This window comes from Lepisma saccharinum, chromosome 12 (assembly GCF_977018435.1).
Source record: "Lepisma saccharinum chromosome 12, izLepSacc3.1, whole genome shotgun sequence".
Lineage (NCBI taxonomy): Eukaryota > Metazoa > Arthropoda > Insecta > Zygentoma > Lepismatidae > Lepisma > Lepisma saccharinum.
The window spans coordinates 51,565,245-51,586,059 of NC_139240.1; the positions used below are offsets into that span (position 1 = coordinate 51,565,245).

Here is a 20,815-nt window from a genome sequence, read left to right on the forward strand (position 1 = left end):
ATTCAAATACCACAGTCATGTTGCATTTCAAATTAAAGCCCATTAAAAGCAGAAGAGAATGACACCAATTTGAGCTCTCTAAGATAAATAGGTTTTGATTTACAGCTGTTTAAAGATTTCGAAATATCGTCAAATTTTGGGATTTTTGCTTTTTTGAAAGACAATAACTCAAAAACTAAGAGCCGAAGGATTCTGAAATTTGCCAGTTTTCGTCCACTTTACTGGTACTACCACTGCACCAAAAAATATCTATATCTGAGATGTCAAGGTTCAGACCCCGGTTAATTTGACATGGAATGACCCGCATGCTATTGTGTTTAGATAAAGGATTTTTACGTTTGCTGGTGTAGATGATGTCAGCAGCTTGTTTTGTTCCAAGGAGAACAAACATGTTGATGGACAATTTCCCTGGTAATACTACTAGTACATCCCACTCTACATCACATGTTGAAAGGAATATTGTGGCTGACGATGCATAAGTAGAAGAACCATCTTCGTGAGCATTATGTAAAAATATTTTCAACGTCAGAAGAGGGGAAAAATAACATTAATTCTCTTTAGTGAAAGCACATGGCATTTACGGATGTAATGAATATGAGTGCCTGGATTAAATATAGTGTCTGCCTGCGTTGTTATCGAGTAGTTTAGTGGTATAATAGAAAACCATACTTAAATCGATACGTTATGCAAATATTAAATTATTTTACTTTTGAAATTAGCACAGTTCTTTCAATAAAGATAACATAAGAATTATTCACTAAAGTTTGCAACTATCCAAGCCAATCCTTGATTTCATTTCTTCAAGGTCCTTTCGTGCTTGCTCAAAATCCGTGAAGAGAACGCTAGTTTCCTCAGTCCAGATATCCTGAAATTGGAAAATGAAACATGATATAGTAAGGTATAACTTTCATCGGAAGTATGACATTATACAGTAAGACTTCTCAATAACGGACAGGAATGGGGGGAAATAAATGTCCGTTATTAAGAAGTGTCCGCTATTCAGAATAAAGTGTAGGATGTTACACAATAGGATAAGCATATTACATTACGTACTTTGCGAACATAATGATTTTCCTACATTCAAGGAACAAAATACTGTACTACATACGGTGAATTTAAATTTACTAAAGTATCCCTACATGCATTACAAATTTCAAAAAAGAAAATACAGTACACGTAGTGTAATCCTTTGTTAAATTACTGCATTCAAAATGCTCTTTCATTTTAAATAGGCTCTAACTATTTCTGGCCAGACGCAGACTATCCAGAATAATCATCTATATTTTTCTGAATCTTAACGTTTTTTATAATTGTCTTTTCAATGTGTGTTTCAAGTTCAGAATACTGTCTACTGTCTGCACTTTTAATAAGAAATACGTTCGGTGTAACATGAAACAATGCGCGCTAGTTCGAAATACTGACCATTGTATTGTCAAATTCCAGGAATTGCGACCGTTTTCTTTCAGGCTGTCCGTTATTAAGAAGTTTTATTTGCGTTGGGGAGGTAGTTTCCAGTGTCCGCGTTCGTTATTAAGAATGTCCGTTATTGAGACGTAATATTGCCATTAAACCCCATGTATATCTGCCGGGAATTTAAAAATGTCCGTAATTTAGAGGTGTCCGCTATTCACAGGTGTTCTTTAGGAGAAATTTTACTGTATAACATAGTTAAATTGCACTACTTTTATAAGTGCCTGGCTATTTTGAAATTGTGGAAAATTATGGCAATAAAAATGAAAATTCGCAAGTTATATTTAGTAAAGATTTTGTTTGACTTAATACGAATAGCCTACGTGTAACAGAATCATAAGACGCCGTCGCCTTCTAATCAAGGGGTCCCGGGTTCGATACCCGGTGGAGGCACACAGTGGTTCGGATCCCACTTTAAACTGTAGATCCAGTTACGACTAGCCTTAATGTGCATAAAGTGGACTTAAAACAACAAAACAATCAATCAGATTCATAAGGCAACCACACGAAGATTGAGAAGTAAATCCATGTGCTTTCAAAGAATACACTTAGAGAGACTCTGGTTGTGTTTCAGTAAAATGCTGATTGGACATTGTTATGGACAGGTTGCGTACTATTACCTTCATACCTCTTTCAAGATTTTGAACACCTTCTCCTCTTCTGGTGATGATTGTCCGCAGATTTTCTGAATAACTTCCTGAGGGACATCTTCCACTCTGGCGTAGGACCATTTTGGGGTTTCGCCCTTTCTTCGTAGGACAGCTTCAGCACCTGAAAAATTTATGGCACTTTAAACTTGTCATCTAAATGATTTTTAGAGGATAACCATATTAATTTTCAGTGCGTGTGTAATCTCTATCAGGTATATGCCAATCTTGTACTACACCATACGTACAAAACAACATTTACACAGACAACAATTGAGGGCCATTTAGAAAACTTGTAAAGTCGATGCTGTGCCCTTTATTTTCGTGCTGAATATTTCCTGTGGAATAACCAGACAGCTTTCATTGTTCTTATTTTGATTGTATTATTCAATATCGGAACGAAATGTACACAGTGATGTTGTGTAGTTTTGTTCCTATAAGTTTAACAAACATGAAACGCTCGATATATTATCAGATTAAACCAGGTTGATGGTTTCAGGTTTAAAGTTGGCCAAGTGGGAAATTATAAGTGTTGTTCATCTGAATCTAATTGCATGTCCTACTAAATATTATATATTTGGTTATAACCAAAAGCGTTGCTTCAGATGCTTTTACTTATTAGATGGATATAGGCTACAAAAAGTTCTCAAAATTTGCACAACGTGAAGTCACTAAAATATACGAGTAAAATCAAATTGGCTGACCATGTGACGTTGATGAACAAGAGTGGTATATTTATTAATCTGTGGATTATTATTATTTAGTATATATTTATTAACATTGTTTGTTCTTAGGCGAAATCGAGGTAATTCCGAACACAGGTAATCCCGAACACCAGGTTTTGTGCTTTGCTTCCTTGATACAAGTGATTCAATTGGTGCTGCCACCTAGCGACTGTCACTGACAATGCGTTAACCTCCTAACGGCATCATTATTCTGCGAGACATCGAAGGCAGCGCACAAAGATTGTTTTCTTCAACTTTGCTTTTAATCATAGGCATGCGCACGGGGGCGGGAGGGCAGTTGCCCCTTCTAATACTCTCACTTAGAAATTTAGTGTAGAGAAATTTTATTTCCGATATTAGACAGTATTATTCTCTTTAAGAAATAAAGTATTTTCAAGCCTAGGAAAGTTCCAAGGAACTACGGAGGGTTTATTTTCTATGTAATTGGACTTCGTTCTCCAGCAAATTACTTAGGACTCACGAATTTTTTCGTTAGCCTAAAGTTGTGTCACGCCTATGTGGTCGCAGAATAAATTGGTCACACATGAGAAATTAATAAATTGAAGACTAAAATTGGTAAACGCTGTAAGTGCCACAATAATTCAAACACCGTTTTCCACGTTAAACTGTGAAATGTGCCATGCTTCATAATGTGGTAAACGTGAAAGGTGGCTGGTAGCCCTCTAAGCAGTTCAAAGGACGTGTAAAGAGGTTACTAGTGTGAACGTTTTTACGGGCTGATGTGCGTAAAGATGCGATTTCCCAACACTTTCGCTTTTGGCACTTACAACGTTTACCACTTTTAGTCCTCAATTGTGTGTAGTTGTTTTGAATCTGCTGTACGAAATCATGTTTATATGTAAATTAGTTTGAACCACAGAGAAGTAAAATAAAGGGGGGAGGACAAAGAACTTTTGTGCCACGGGAGCTGGAATTCTAATAGAGTGATTTTCGGTAGGTCCGAACACACACTATATATGCCCTTGTTTAGTACCCATCAATACAATAAAACAATAAGATAGAATGAGCTTTATCTTTCTCCGACTGAATTTTTATCAAGACTTTTACCCCCCCCCCCCCTTTTTGATATGAGGGTCTGCGCACGGCAATACTTGTAATGTATGTGCTGTATTTACTTCGAGATAAGCGAAGATTGTTATATTATTTCTTATGTCGTTTACTCTTACTTAGGCAATTTTGAAACACACCGCAATGCTCCTATATTATATACATCGCGTGTGGTGATAATAAAAACAAGGCTCAGAAAGGGGAAATTGCCCCAGCGTGTTAGCTTATTATTTAAAACAGGCTTCTTTTGTACAAATCCAATAAACAAATCAGACTCATAGTGTCTTGCGTCTATGTTAGACTTCAACTCTTGGAAAGGAAAAACTTGCACCACAAATGATATCAAGAGATTTAAACTGAACAGACCTGCCACTAACAAGCCTTCTTGCAGTAAAAAATTGACCGACGAGTTCTGAAGATGCTTAAAACAACATCAATATTCCTTATTTTTTTTACTGAATTTGTCTTTATAGTAACTATTTTTCATAAAGGATAATGGCAAAGACGATGTTCGGCATTACCCAGAGAAATCAGTGCAAGGCTGAACATGACAGCTGTGTCTTTTTCTTAGTTTCTTGATCAAAACAAATAGTCTTGAAACCTTGTTACCGAGTTATTGCGAAGGTCTTAAGGTCTCATTAGAATCTATTCAGTGTCTGAAATGTTTTCAAATAATTTCATAATTGACAATCAAAGCTTAAGTGTTCGGCAATACCCAGGTTTCCCCTATTATAATACATTTATATGTGGATGTATTCAGACAGTGGACGATATTCAATTTGACGTCATCACGCAGTGCACTCTGGGAATAAATCGGGCAAACAGATTCACGGGTGTTAAGGAAAGCGTATGAGAAGCCTTCTTAGAGCGAGAAGTATGCGATATTTTTTACGTACACATTCCTCATATGATCATGATAATCATATCTTGAATCACTTCGGCATAAGATCATATTCCCAATGGTTACCTAGCATGTTTGCCCGAAATATGGCGGCGGAGAGTTGTTTCACGCAATGCATTCTGGAAAAAGTTGTTCTCTGAATACACCAGCCTGCATTTTTGAAAAAGAAATCGGATGATTTCAAATCAATAGGTGATTCAAGAAGTATTTTGAATGCTGATCGCGGAAATGACATCCATTTTTTCCCATCACGTCAGGATTTTTCACAATTTCACAGTCAAAATTCTCATATTCGACATTACATTACATGCATTACCTAACGCAACAAACGCATCAAAAGAATTTATGCAAGAGAAATTTAGGTTGTTTCCAAATTAATCAACGATTCCGAAAGTACTTTCAGTTCTAATCACGGAAATGATATTAATTTTTTCCTATCACTTCAGAATTTTTCACAATTTCAGAAACAAAATTATCATATTTTCCATTCCATTACGCCTATTACAGAACGCATCAAAATAAATTTAAGAGAGCAAAATTTCGGTTGTTTACAAACCAATAGGTGATTCTGCAAGTATTTTGAATGCTAATCATGCACTTTACCCCATCACGTCAGGATTTTTCACAATTTCACAATCAAGATTATCACATTTGCCATTGCATTACGCCTACTACAGAACGCAATAAAATGATTTTAAACAAAGGAAATTTCGGATGTTTACAAACCAATAGGTGATTCTTGAAGTATTTAATGCTGATGACGGATATGACATACATTTCTTACCATCACGTCAGGATTTTCCCCTAGATCAGGATTTTTCTCCACGTCATAAAACTCAATCAACCCACTACATTATAACATTGAATTTTGGACATTTTGTGAAGAGTGATTTTGAAAATGGAACTTATTTCATCAAAGTTTACAATTTTCATGTCAATGTCTCTTGTGAAAATAGAACGTGGATTAAATGCTTACTACTTTATGCATTTATAGTTCAACATTGGAGGATTTGCGTTCTAGAAAACCAATATTTTATCATCATTTGAACAAAGCCATCTATTGAGGAAATCATGGAACTATACATTTTATTGTGAAATAATGGCGTGATGGGTAAAAATGGATTTCATTTTTGGAATCACCATACTGAAATTATTCAGGGACAACGGTCATATGTGAGTCATCCAAACCCATGCAGGCCTGTGATATCATACATTGGAAGGTATATCGTTGCTAATGTTAACGTACTTAGTTACAATAACACTTCGATATTAACTAAAAAATAAATGACCAAGAAATTTGAAGATATATTGCTTCAGTTGCCATGGGAAAGATGCCAGATTGATAATAAAAATACAAAATATTCGGTTTTGTTTATGAGAGTAAGTCCATATAGTAACATGGAGTCGCATAAATGAAGCATTTAAATAAAGCAGGTAAATTGATAGTGGGTAAGTTAGATTGATTGATTGCGTTGGTGTTTTAAGTCCACTTTATGTACAGTAAGGCTAATCGGGGCTCTACAGTTTAAAGTGGGATCCAAACCACTATGTGCCTCCACAGGGTATCCAACCCGGGACCCCTTGATTACAAGGCGACGACGCTGCCACTGTGCCATCAGGGAGCCCTGGGTAAGTTAGATTTGGTATCCGATTTCAAATAAATAATTTTATAAATAGCACACATGAACCATGAGCTGTACACAATAGTCTCGTAGTACAGCTGGATCCATGAGTATTACCGTGCAAATTGTCCATCACCATGTTCGTGCACTTTATTTGACCAAACAAGAGCTTCAAGAATTAAAGAAAAATCCTTACAAAGCTCAAAATAAGCTGTTGACAACTTCTGCGCCAGCATACATAAAAATCCATAGCTTAAAAACACAGGATGTAAGAGAAAAACTAATGAAAATATTCATGCACAATTTGCCGAGCAATACCAGTGGATCCCACTGTACATGTGGAAACGTTAAGAACAGACATTGGATTGGAACTTGTGTACTTAAGGTTTTTTCTTCTGAAAAAAAAAAAAATATTACCAACGAACGGCTAGCGACAGCTACAACAGCTTGGAGATAAGTGCTAAAAGCACCAAACCTGACTTGCCTAACCTACTCAAGTATGCATCTCACAGCAGGAATAAGCATGTACATAGGTAAAAAAGGTTAAGTTTAGTTTATTTCTGCTATGAGATGCATACTTGAGTAGGTTAGGCAGGTGAAGTTTGGTGCTGTTGGCATACATCTTGTGTACTTAAGGTTTTTTCTTCTGAAAAAAAAAAATATTACCAACGAACGGCTAGCGACAGCTACAACAGCTTGGATATAAGTGCTAAAAGCACCAAACATGACTTGCCTAACCTACTCAAGTATGCATCTCACAGCAGAAATAAGCATGTAAATAGGTAAAAAAGGTTAAGTTTCGTTTATTTCTGCTATGAGATGCATACTTGAGTAGGTTAGGCAGGTGAAGTTTGGTGCTGTTGGCATACATCTTGTGTACTTAAGGTTTTTTCTTCTGAAGAAAAAAATATTACCAACGAACGGCTAGCGACAGCTACAACAGCTTGGAGATAAGTGCTAAAAGCACCAAACCTGACTTGCCTAACCTACTCAAGTATGCATCTCATAGCAGAAATAAGCATGTACATAGGTAAAAAAGGTTAAGTTTCGTTAATTTCTGCTATGAGATGCATACGTGATTAGGTTAGGCAGGTGAAGTTTGGTGCTGTTGGCATACATCTTGTGTACTTAAGGTTTTTTCTTCTGAAAAAAATATTACCAACGAACGGCTAGCGACAGCTACAACAGCTTGGAGATAAGTGCTAAACGCACCAAACCTGACTTGCCTAACCTACTCAAGTATGCATCTCATAGCAGAAATAAGCATGTAAATAGGTAAAAAAAGGTTAAGTTTCGTTTATTTCTGCTATGAGATGCATACGTGAGTAGTTTAGGCAGGTGAAGTTTGGTGCTGTTGGCATACATCTCAAAGTTGCTGTAGCTGCTGGTAGCCTCTCGTTGTTTCATAGCTCTAAGACATGATGGTAATATTTTTTTCTAAGAATAAAGCCTATCACTACACAAGTTCTAATCCAATGTTTGTTCGTAACGTTTCCATGTGTACTACTATACCATATTGTGCATAATTGAGTAGGTTAGGTAAGTTAGATTTGGTGCTTTTATCACTTATCTCCAAGCTGCTATAGATGTCGCTAGCTGCTTCTTAAAAAAAAAGCATTTGTCGTGTTAAACTTATAAACATGTCCTTACCTATAAGAAAATTCTGGTGATTCATCATCCGACTAAAAGCTACTGTCTCAAGGTAAACACATTCTGAGTAGCTCTTGTCTCTAGCAACTTGCATAATATGATTAGTCACAAGCAGTGAGACAGGATTCAACTTTCGTAGATGGTTCAGCGTATCTTGAGACCACTCAGAGGAATCACTATCAAGGGATTCTAGAATTTTTTGAACCGTAGGTTTGGAAAAATGTTTTTCTATGTTTTCTTCAAGAAGCTCCAAATCTTGTTTAACATTCAGAGTCCTGTATCTATCTATTGTTGCTTGAATATTGTGTTCTGTTGGATTCTGAAGAGTCAGGAGTGACTCTTGTAGCTCACAGAACTTGTCCTTGGATAACACAGGGCCTGCGATTCCCAATAGAGAAGAATCCGAAGCTGATATTCGTTTTCCAGTCAAAGCTAAGTACGTTCCCAGTGATGAGGGAAGTCTGGAGAAGATATAGGAACTTCCATAGTCGATGGACAGTCCAACGCTTGATTCTGGCTTAGACAGCCAAGAATTGTCTTGGATCACAGACAAAGTTGATGCATGAATAATAGACACTGCAAATCCAACCGCTGGACCGTTGACGAAAGTGATAACATATCCTGGAAACTGACTGATCATTTCTATAGTCTTAGCGTAAACGGTACAATAGTGATAGTAGCAATTGAAGCGTTTCATGTATAATGAAGCCTTGATCAAGTCTCCACCTGAACTGAAGATTGGTCCTTCAGCACGGATGATTACCAATTTCATCTTGTTACGCCAGGCCTTAAGTGCCATCTGGATACATTCACAAGTGCAGGTTGAAATGGAGTTAAGGTTCTTTACATTGTTTAGTGTGATCACTCCTACATTTCCAAAGACTTGGAGTATTATGTCCCCCTTCATGGTCGAATTCCCAGTTTTCATGTGTGCCTCTGTTTTTTTCGCTGAAAAGAAGATACAAGTATTTTAGTAAGAGTCGAAAGGTATAAGTGACAACACTGTCAGGTAGAGGTGATAACACCATTCATGTGCTATCAAGCATTGAGCATTCTCGGTTGGGACCTATGTCGATATGTGGAGTATCAAAAGTGGTCGGTGCAGCGAGTGCTGTTGTGTATGTACGAGGTTGAAATGAACACGATTTTGTGTACGGCCCTAAAACATGTTTACAAAGGCAGGACAGTAACTGTGGATCAAAATCCAGGTAGCCCGTGGAAAAAATGCACGAAAGTGTCATCAAGACTTTCATGAAGTCCGTATCTGATGGTTGCACAGTGGGCCAGTGCATAACTTGAGGAGGTTGGGATGTGTCAGTGAGAACAACCTCAACATGACGAAAATTGCATCATGCTGGTTTCCCGATGTCGTCAACATTGTGCAACCATCACACACGGCTAGGTATTGTTGATACAGGCTGCACTGAAGTCTTGATGACATTTTCGTGCATTTTTGCCACGGGCTACCTGGATTTTGATCCACAGTTGCTGTCCTGCTTTTGTAAACATGTTTTATGGCAGTACACAAAATGGTGTTCATTTCAACCTCGTACATACACAACAGCACTCGCTGCACCGACCACTTTTGATACTCCACACATCGACATAGGTCCCAAATGAGAATGCTCAATGCCTGATAGCACATACATGGTGTTATCACCTCTTCCTGACAGTGTTGCCACTTTTAAATTTACAGCTCACGCATTTCATAAAAAAACTGATACGGACACTTCTGGGTTGTAATGATTCCGTTTAAAGTGAGTGGGTTTGTTACAACCCAGATGTGTCTCGCGACTAGTAAGTTACATGCTGGTGAGCAGAAGTTCATATGTTTAGGCAAAGTGTTATTTCGAATATATAGAATGTGTATGTGTAAAATAGAAGTACTAACTAGAATGTTTTTGATTTGAGAGCCTTAAACCTGTAAACCTGCACCGGATATACATTTTTCAAGTGGGCACCGCGGTTTATTGATGCATTTTCGAAGGAACTCGTACACGCTACTCTTTTAACTTCACTACACGAAATTTCAGTTGGAGGAACTACTGGAAGCTACAGAGAACGAAGTTAGGGGCCTCAATCTGGAAATGTTTCGACAAAACTGAACATTCAGAGACCTATGAAATATAGTTCCAATAATCCCCCTCCCCGTTTTATTAAAATTTTCTAGGTACCGCCCTAGGCAGAAGAAATCAGTGGTACCAGGATAATGGCATCTTTGGACTCATCCAGTACGTTTTCTTGTGAACTCACTTTAGATATTAGAGCGTTTTGCTTTCGTTTCGAGAATATTAGTCCAGGGACAGTTTCCACGTCCAGCTCCTCGCGGGAACCTGAAACTGATCCTTCCCCACGGCGATCTGAAGAAAGAGCAGTCTATGCGCTGGATGGTCTTAGGAGGGGAGAAAACTTAGCATTACACTTATGGGAGTATTTTTTTACTTGTTCTCTTTGGAATACAAATTCTCAAGAGAATACACCGATGCTGTAGAAAAACACATCAGCGGGAACAGGACAGGCGCTTGTGTTTTGAAAAGTCGAACTTCCATTTGCTGAGCCGTAACTTCAAGTGGAAGTTGTTTGTCCATAATCAATACATGGGAGTCTTAAAATAATTGAAGGGCCCGGATGTAAAACTTGGTAAGTGACATTTTGGTCATTTTTGAGTTACAAAGTAAATTTTCGAGTGAAATTGCCATGTCATACAATTTGCATTGGACTCACAAGGGAGATTATCTAAGTGTCCCCCTCCGATTTTCATGAAACTTGGCAGGTGTATAGAGGGGCCCAAAGGAAGAAATACGTATTTTTTTGTTTCGGCTAAAAAACTGTTTTAGGGGGCAAAAACCTCCCCTCTAAGGTCAAGATGAGGACAAATTGAAGTGGGGATCTGACCCCTGTGTCCTCCTCAGATTTCCATGAAACGTGGCAGGTGTATAGAGGGGCCCAAAGGAAGAAAAGCGTATTTTTTTGTTTCGACTAAAAGAACGGTTTTAGGGGGCAAAACCTTACCTCAAATGTCAAAATGAAGTGGGGATCTGACCCCTGTGTCCAACTCCAATTTCCATGAAACTTGGCAGGTGTATAGAGGGGCCCAGATGAAGAAATACTTGTTTTCTTGTTTCGGCTAAAAAACTATTTTAGGGGGCAAAACCTCCCCTCTAATGTCAAGATGAGGACAAATTGAAGTGGGGATCTGACCCCTGTGTCCCCCTCCGATTTTAATGAAACGTGGCAGGTGTATAGAGGGGGCCAAAGAAAAAAATACCTGTTTTTTTGTTTCGGCTAAAAAATTGTTTAGGGGTTAAAAACCGCCCTCAAATGTCAAGATGAGGACAGATTGAAGTGGGGATCTGACTACGAAACCACGTAAATCTGGCATAGGAACAACACGCTCATATAATTATAATTGGAACAGAACTGTATGATTGTCGGTACCAAACGCAGTGCAATTGTAGAGAGATGCCGAATTCATAGACACCGTTGTTCCCGGATAGGCATGGGCATAACAATAGACGGATTAAACCAGGGTAACGGAGCATCAAAATAGCCGCACACGGGAACCATAATCCTATCAAGCATCATCACCTAGATATCATATAAGTGATATCCATAGCCAAGGATACAAAAGGGGGACACATGGGTCGAATCCCCACTTCAATTTGTCCTCATCTTGACATTTGAAGGGGGTTTTGCCAACTAAAAACTGTTTTTTAGCCGAAACAAAAAACACGTATTTCTTCCTTTGGGCCCCTCTATACACCTGCCAAGTTTCATGGAAATCGGAGGAGGACACTTAGATAACCTCCCTTGTCAGTGAAGCCTTCTGAAAATCGTAAACAGATCTACAGTATACCTTCTGATAACCTTTTCTCGTAATGAACCTAGAAATGACCAAAATATCACCATGTTTTACACCCGATTCCTTGATTATTCATCACATTTTTTACAGCTTAATAAACAACTTTAAAATCTGCTTCCCTTGCAACATGGAGAGAAATTCATACTCTCTTCTTGTATGGTTTGATTTATTTCAGTAGCAGTGCCTTTCCTACGAAATAAATGCATACCACTGTGCAGTTTATCTCGCTTTTACAGTAATTGTATACATATTGTTTAATTTTACTGTTTGTATTAAGTAGGTCATTCAATCTGAAGCTATGAACAAAGCATACATCTGTGTCCATATTTTTCTAATACAACATAGGATTTTCTCCCGTACAATCCAAGACCATCTTGAGGTTCAGGCCACAGCGCTCAGTCAAGACGTCATCATCTGGAGGCGATCGTCTTATCGTATTTTTATCGTAGAGAATTAAGGTATATTTCTTTATTTTATGAAGTTAAATTTTGACATTTACCCTCCCGACGAATATAGTTAGAAGAAGAAAGTATAATATTTAATATTTACACCAACATTTTCATTCAGGAAGTCACTATGATCACCACAAAAAGTCCTACCATAACACAAATAAAGACTTGAAAACCGTTAGAAACTTCCTGGTGGAAAATTTTAAACAATGCATGTCTTTGAAAAATATTACAGGGAATATTTGTCAGCTACAGTAAAACTCGGAACAGCTTTAGTATGAACTTTTGTATGTAAAAATCAATTGATTTAAATCAAAATCCTGCATGTTAGGTTGACCGTAAACTTTCCAAGTTACCTAATCAATTAAATTGTCTTTAACTTTACCCAAAATTAATCAACCAGATAATACAGATATTCTGTGTAGCTATAGAATCTCAGTACAAAAACTTAATTTATATATCCTTGCAGCAAAAGCGAAAGAAATTGGTACAAGGGCAATGTTACATTTATGTGAATAAAGATTAAACCTAAATCATTTGTCACATTGTAATTTAGAATCTATTGACTTTATTGAACGAAAGATAATAAACAAATTGAATATTTTCATTGTCGTTAGCAAGATCTGTGACAATAACTTAAGAGTTTCAACATTTTCATTGAAAAAAAAGGCAGATTAATATTTTGATCTTAGCGTTCACTTGAGAAATAAACATTTGGAATATTTCCTTACACTGTTTTTACAATCAGTTAATAATATCGTGAAGAATGTTAATAAATTATGAAACAGTAAAAATTATCACTGATTTGATAATCAAAGTTACGAACATTGAAGCTTCACAAAGACAAAAAATAAAAAGCAGTTCATATGAAACAGTTTTATAAAATTTAATACATTTGTAGTTCATATTAACATAGCTAGGTAACAAAATGCTTTTTGTGTGAAAACATTTGTGATTGGATAATTATTCTTGGATAATTTTACACACGAATATTTCATGGAAGTTCTTGTTATACATCGTACCCTTGTATCTTCCATTAGCCTCCGATTAACGTAAATAAGCATAAAAACAGGGTAAAATAAGAATTTAAATGTACACAACTATAAACTTTGCTCAGTTGTATAGCTTTCTTTCATTAAGCATATTTTGAAACTGAAAATGTGTGTAAGTAATATGAAAACGTTATCGAATGCTTTCATAAAATTTACACTAACAAACTGCTTTGGTAGACACGACCGTAATATTTTAAGCGTTGACTAAATCTTGAAACAGATTATTTTGCAATCATAAGCAACAACGTATTTTAACGTTAACCAATGTTTGTAATTCAGGGTAAATTATTTGTAATTTCTAAAAAAAAGATTGTTGACTAAAGATAAAACATGACTTATGTTAGATGACTATTCCGTACACATGAAATCTTTACATCATGAACTATTCCTCTTATTTATTTATGACTATAAAACCTTTGTTACTTAACATGTATATTTTCGTAGGGACCGAATCACATGGAATTTCCCTAAATATTTCTCATTTTCAGCAACACCTTGAAGAAATGTGAACGTTACTCTTACCTTTTTCATCATAATTGCCTTTGCAAGTGAGCACACAACACGTATACACCATACCTCTTGCACATTTAAGCATATTTACACGTCATGTACACTCGATTACAGTTCTTAAATTTGCATAACAATTCCATATTCACTAAAAAGGTCCAACATTGATTCCGAAGAAGCAAATCAAACATGGCGGCTATCTCGCCTCCAGTTGATGACGCTTAGTCACGTGACCGGAGCAAGCCATTGGGCTTTCAGATAGAGAAGGTAATGTACAATCACAGTGAGGAAAGCTAAGATATAGCGAAATGGATAGAGTTCAATGCAATATATATTACTAAGAAATATCTAATTTAAAGTTAGTTATCTAAGAAGAAGCTAGTCTATTGGATGAAGTAAAAGTGATTATCATGCAGCCTGTATACATAATTACAATAAGCGGAATTTTTTCCTGAAATTGCAAACAATTAAAAGAAACATTAATTCATCCACAACGTTCTTGCTCGAATATTGATAACAATTTTCGAGAAATATTGCCTTTAAATAGGTTCCGGATAGACATGTATTAAAACAGTAAAATATGGACTGAAACAATTCAAAAGTAAGAAATATATCTGAAAACATTATATTATTAGCATTTCTGTCCAATTTTTTTTTAAAGAAATTGCTCGATCCAGCAAACCAACAGATGAATATCTCAAATTAAACATTTAACATTATTTTACATATAGTAACTGATACTTTTCCAATACGCTATCTCTGCAACCCATTAAGGAACAGAACTGTGTTTCAAAACAAAACTGTGTTAAAGCGCAACAGTACACAGAGAAAGAAGTTTGCTTGTAATAACCAAAAATATATTTGTTTAAATAGACCACAAATGAATGATTACAATAACTAAATTATTTCAGTAATCGTGGACATTTGTTTAGAGTAAGCAAATAATTTAGCCTACATTATCAAAGCAGTGCCAATGTTTTGTTAGTAGTTATTAAGAAGCTCAACTAAACGTGTTTTGTTAATTAATATAAATCAGGTTTTTCTGTGTATTGACTAAATGATATTTGCGCTTCGCAGAAAGTAATGGTGCCTATTTCAACTTTTAAGAAGTTTTGTGGCGTGTACTTATTTTCCAAGGCGTTTTAGTTACTGCCCAACCCCAACAGAGTTAGTATCGCCGCCACTCTTTAGGTAATACTAGCCTGGTAACGTCGTCGCCTTGTAATCAAGGGGTCCCGGGTTCGATACCCGGCGGAGGCACATAGTGGTTCGGATCCCACTTTAAACTGTAGGTCCCAGTTCCGATTAGGGTACCAGTTTCATAGATCGTAGACACATTAAAATCGGATATTTTGTGTTTCGCATGGTTCGTACTTAACAATTGTGTATTGCGGAACATAGTTCAAGGTGCCATTATGCTTTTTACACGAAAGCAAACACTTTTTCTACTAAAATATCGCATTTTTCTAAGTGCTACCGAACGCACGTAACGGTGCGATATAGCTTACTTTGCGAATGATATAGCTTTTTTTGTTTTCGAATATCAGTGTTTCCAACCTTCCTCATCGAAAAATACCTACTATCGTGTTCGTCACGTGTGCAAATTGTACATTATGCAGGGGTAGCTGACAGATAGCCCCACGAACCATTCCGACAAGGTTAGGTTAGGTTTGGTTAGGTTAGGCAAGCATAGTTAAAAAAAGGGGGTTGGAAACACTGACAGGGAGTTACGTCATCCAACGTATGGAGCATCCGGTTTACGTAGGAAAGCAATGGCAATTGTGTGTCGGTGAGAAATACATGATTTGCCGGTCAAATAGATTCCACGATGAAAGAAAATACCTCGACTAACGTTGGAAACCTTAGAGAAACTAATTTCCGTAAGTAGTTTCTTCTGTAAAAATGTGTCTCCGATGTATGAAACTGTTACCCCGATTAGCCTTCCTGTGCATAAATTGGACTTAAAAAAACAACAAATCAATCAATCAAATCAATCATGTAGTCAGTATTTATATACCGTAATTATTAGATTAGTATTACATGTTAGGCACTGAGTTCAAGCCACGTCCCGGACATATCAAAAGCAAAATTATTCAAAACTCTACCTTATACCCTGTTTAGGTAATCGGATCTGGGCTTAGAGTGTGAAGTGAGACCCCAATCATTGTGCACCATGACTTCACTGGAATCAAACCTGGGATCCTTTAATTTCAAGGCGTCAACGGTAGCTAAAGTCCGAGTCTTGATTCGAACGCCACTTTACTTCAAAGGAAGTTCCGATTCTTCTGACAACCATATGTCAAGTCCGCGTGGAGCCCAGTAAACCCTCCCCTCAAACCTTCCCCACCAATAGCGTCCGTTTTAGGAACTGACAGCTCTTGTCAAGTCCACGTGGAGTAAATTAGATGTTGCCAATTCAGTTTCTTAGATATATCTTTACGTGAGGTTGCAGTTATCTTTGCCAGGTTGTGTTATTGTGTTGGGCTTTTTTTATACAATGTGGAGACCTTGGGAGTGTAATGTCGCAGTGAATGAATGGTTGTCTAAACACTGCAGGCAATAGTGATAACAACGCTTTTAAAAAGAACAGCTGCTGTCTCTAATCCAGATGCGCCTCTTGTCGGCTTCCTCTAGAGTTGTGTCAACAATACCGAACTGGCGTTCGAATCAGGACTTGAGAACCATACCACGATATCGTGTAAACCCTGTCCGGACATGTGTTCCCCAGTGTGTTTGTCCCCTTATCAATTTTCATTTAATCACAGTTCATTGTCATTATTGCAATTAACGTGCTCACAATCACCACTGTCGTTTTGTATTCAAGCGGTCTCAGGTTCGATTCCCTGTGCGGTAGAGACACATTGCAGAGTGATACGGAACCCACTTTAAACTGTAGGTCCACTACCGATTAACCATTCTGTGAATAAAGTGGACTTAAAACAAACTGGGACGACCCCGTAGCGGATTGGCACAGCGCCCTATGACGTCATGGTCCCAGGCTTCAAATCCCGGCCTGGCTATGGGTGTGTTCTTTCTAACTGTCCATTATGAACGTCCGGAAGGGGGGAGGGGCACTGGTCCCCTGGAAAAGGAAAAATTATATATTTCACACACATAATTTCATATCAGCCATAATAATAGATGTTAATTATTGGATGAATATGATAATTCAAATTGAAGCAGTTCTTTTTGAGGGGACAACACTATTGTGGGGCCGGCCTCTGTGAAGGAGTGGTTAGCACAGCGCGCTACGAAGCTAGGGGTCCCGTGTTCGAATCTCGGAATGGGCATGGGTGTTTGTGAGTGTCCCTTCATCAATTTCATCACATCATCATTCATCTTCATCTTCGCGATTAGCCAAAAGTGGTAGAAAAGCGAAGTAAAATAAATCAAATCAATCAAGAACACTATTATGGGGGGGGGGGAAATGTGCCTTCCGCCCCGGAAAATAATCCCTTGCTTTCCCCTCCCTGGAAATATCCTGTGGACGTCTATGCTGTCCATTCATCATATTCAGCATATTATCACGCATCCTCGACGTCGCGATTAGCCAATAGTGACAGAAAAGCGACGCTAAATAACAAACATAAAATAAAAGTAAAACCAACTGCGACCACGTCGCCATGATGTACCAACATCGGAAGTGAACAACACAACACGTGATTACCATTATGACTTCTGTAAAATGCTAAGCAGTTCAAATGGCGTACTCACCTATTAAAAGATGCAGTGTCAGGGACCAACGTGTACAGCACAGTTTGTAACGATCTACGTGCGAAAGACGGTTGGATGATAAGCGCCCATGTTCTCAGATAATTCTCGCTGCCTTGACCTTGAAGGCATTGGAATGGGAAGTTGCTATGCTGAATGGCAAGTCGCCAACTTACACACGTCCATGACGAAGCAAGAACCAATGCAGGTTGCTGCAAGCCCAAAATATCATTTCGTAGTATTTTTTTCTTTAGAAGTGGCGAGATACTCGGGTGTTTAGAATTACCTGCACTCGGAGCACTCTGAAGTCCTTTCTAAGCAACAGATTCCGGTGAAATTTGGTGTAGAACAGGGTTCTTAACGGTCCAGGAATTTTAAACAAATTCAATTCCGGTCCAGGAGAGAAAATCAGCAAGCGTAAATGCGTTCTGGACCGTAAAGAACCTTTTTATCTGTAAATTATTTAAATACGGTCCAGTAACCTTTCTAGGAACCCTTTTTCCAGATCAATTTAAATGCGGTCCAGGAACCTGTTTTTCAACGCCGCAACCGATTTGCGATCCAGAATTGCCCACAAATCTCACTGACCTGTTTTCCGCACAGATTTTGATGCAACGTTGGCACTTTGATAGCTTTAAAGTCTGTGCGCAAAACTGTTCTTTTCTTTAGACAAGAAGAGAGAGAGAGAAATTAGGTTAGTTTAGTTTATTCATTCATTTATTCAAATACTTAGGAGTAATATTACCAAGGGAAAATTATATTAAAGAGGAAATAAAAAGTAGGCTTAATTCCGGAAATGCATGTTACTTCTCTCTCCATAAACTTTTGTCTTGTCGTTTAATATCTAAGAAACTAAAAGTTAAAATATACAAAACAGTAATTGCGCCTGTAGTATTATATGGGTGTGAAACTTGGTCCCTTACATTGAAAGAGGAACATAAATTGAGAGTATTTGAAAATAAGATCCTTAGGAAAATATTTGTACCTAAAAGGCATGAGGAGACAGGTGAGTGGAGAAGTTTACATAATTTAGAACTACATAATTTGTATTCATGTCCAGATATTATTAGAATAATTAAATCAAGAAGACTTAGGTGGGCATGCGATGTGGCACGAATGGGGGGAGGAAAGAGGAGTTTACAGTCTACAGACCTGTAGGAAGACCAAGACGAAGTTGGAGGGACAACGTTGAGATGGACCTAAAGGAAATCGGTAGGGATGGAAAAGAGTATATAGATCTTGCTCAAGATAGGGACAGATGGAAGGCCTGTGTTGCTGCAGCCATGAACCTTCGGGTTTAAGAAGGCTAGAGAGTTAGTTAGTTAGGTTAGTTTCGGTTAGGTTAGGTTAAACACAACAGAAGTGAGAACGGCTTGAGAACATTTTACATCTGACAACATCGCCTAATTTTTTTGTGCGCAATCCTGTACATTGTGACAGCTTGTGAACGGCTTATCAGATACCACTGATAAAACCGGAAAAGTGTGCGCAATCCCTTTGTGACAATGACAATACGCAACTTGGACCGAATTTAAATTTTGCGAGAGATAAAAGGTTCCGGTCCTGAAGCGGAACGCAATAGAACGCATTAGAATCTGTGAGTTCCTAGATCTTGAACAACCGTCGTGTAGAGGTTATACAGAGGGGCCGCTTAAGGGCCGGGTGATTCGGGCGACCGCTCGGACGTCCTCCTTCATTAGCGCGAAATCTTATTTTCTCATTACATAAGTGTGGCTATTTTAGTCCCGTAGCAAAAGGTAGGCTAGGAGGGCTGAAGCCTAAGACGCCATTTAAAACTTTTTTTCTTTTTTAAAAAAGGCAACAGATAAATATTTTGAAAATTGTGCTTAGAATAATGTATAAGTCATAGTTTATAACGATGTTATTTTTTCGAGCAGAGTTGAATAATTTAAAATTACAAATTTTGCTACTGAGGAGATACTGCACACTGTATTATTTATTTGTATTATTACCCTTAGCCTTCTTCTTCTTTTACTTGTAGGCGTACATTCTTGTAACACACTGTTGCAATTCTTGTTTCCAAAAGTAGTGGTAATGGTACGTTTTAAAGATATTCTTCAGACACTAAGACATGCCTAAAACATTCTTAAATATGCTAACTTTTGTTTAATCAGAAATGCGAACTACGAATATTTAATTGTATAACCTTTATTTTTTAATGAGTTTTTCTTCGTTTCCTCGTTTCAAAATCTATAGGATAAAAATGTCGCAAACCATGCCATAGGAAGAAAATTCTGCCTAGGGCGGCAAAATATCTAGTTACGGGGCTGAACTATTTGTTTGTTTGAGTTTAGTTCTAAGTCTACTTCATGCACAGAAAAGCTAATCGGGCCTGGAGTTACAGTTACAGATCCGAACCACTATGTGGCTCCACCTGGTACATGGTTATTTGTTTTAAAAAGAGCTGGATTTATTGTTGACAAGAATTAATTGAAGAGTTCATAACGCAATAAGTACATTTAAATATCATGTAACAATTTAAGCTAAGATGTTATTGCTAAGAAAGCAACTGATGAGGTGTTTTGTATGGAGTGTAGCATTAGTATGGCACGGAAACATAGATGTGAAGAAGAGCAATTAGAATCTGTAGAAATGTGATTATAGCGACGAATGTAGCGTGTGAAACGGACGGATAAAGTAAGTTATGTTGCTGGATATTTCCGTGTTTCGCCTCGTCTCAGTGGCCGTCAAGCTTCAGAAGGAACTGCCTGCTAGAAGACAATGAATATGTACAAGGAGTTTCTCACTTGGTCGAATTATCTTTGACTTGAGTACCTGAAGTTTCCCAGCAGAGGGGAAATTCTCTCCCTTCAAAATATTCGGCGAGACGGGAACTTCCGTTTTGTCGAAAATTTTGGTTAGGTGAGATATTTGTCTCTGGGGCATTCGCCGAAATAGGAGTAAATCAATCTTTGGCAACCTAATGATAAAGTGTCAGTGTACAGGAGCCCGTAGATTGATTGATTGGTTGATTTGGTGTTTTAAGTCCACTTTATGCACAATAACAATGACCAGACTATCTAAAAAGATTCTATTTGCCACAAGAACGTTGTACACTGTAAAAACAACTTAGTCAAAATCGAGCAAAATTTAGTCACTTTTGACTAAATCAAGTACTGAAACTAGCACC

The 20,815-nt window shown here is 37.6% G+C and overlaps 2 protein-coding genes across 2 annotated transcripts in view; one reads left to right on the forward strand and one right to left on the reverse strand.

The window, feature by feature from the left end:
- LOC145996062 (uncharacterized) overlaps positions 1–20,815 on the forward strand; it is a 367,735-nt gene that overhangs the window by 72,703 nt on the left and 274,217 nt on the right. The window lies entirely within an intron of this gene.
- On the reverse strand, positions 3–17,786 carry LOC145996475 (3-hydroxyisobutyryl-CoA hydrolase, mitochondrial-like). Its single transcript, XM_083132965.1, has 4 exons — positions 17,668–17,786; positions 8,084–9,031; positions 2,099–2,241; positions 3–865 (listed from the first exon to the last, which is right to left on the reverse strand). Exons 2-4 carry the CDS (start codon positions 9,009–9,011, stop codon positions 758–760), a joined length of 1,179 nt encoding a protein of 392 aa, XP_082989091.1. The 5' UTR covers positions 9,012–9,031; positions 17,668–17,786; the 3' UTR covers positions 3–757.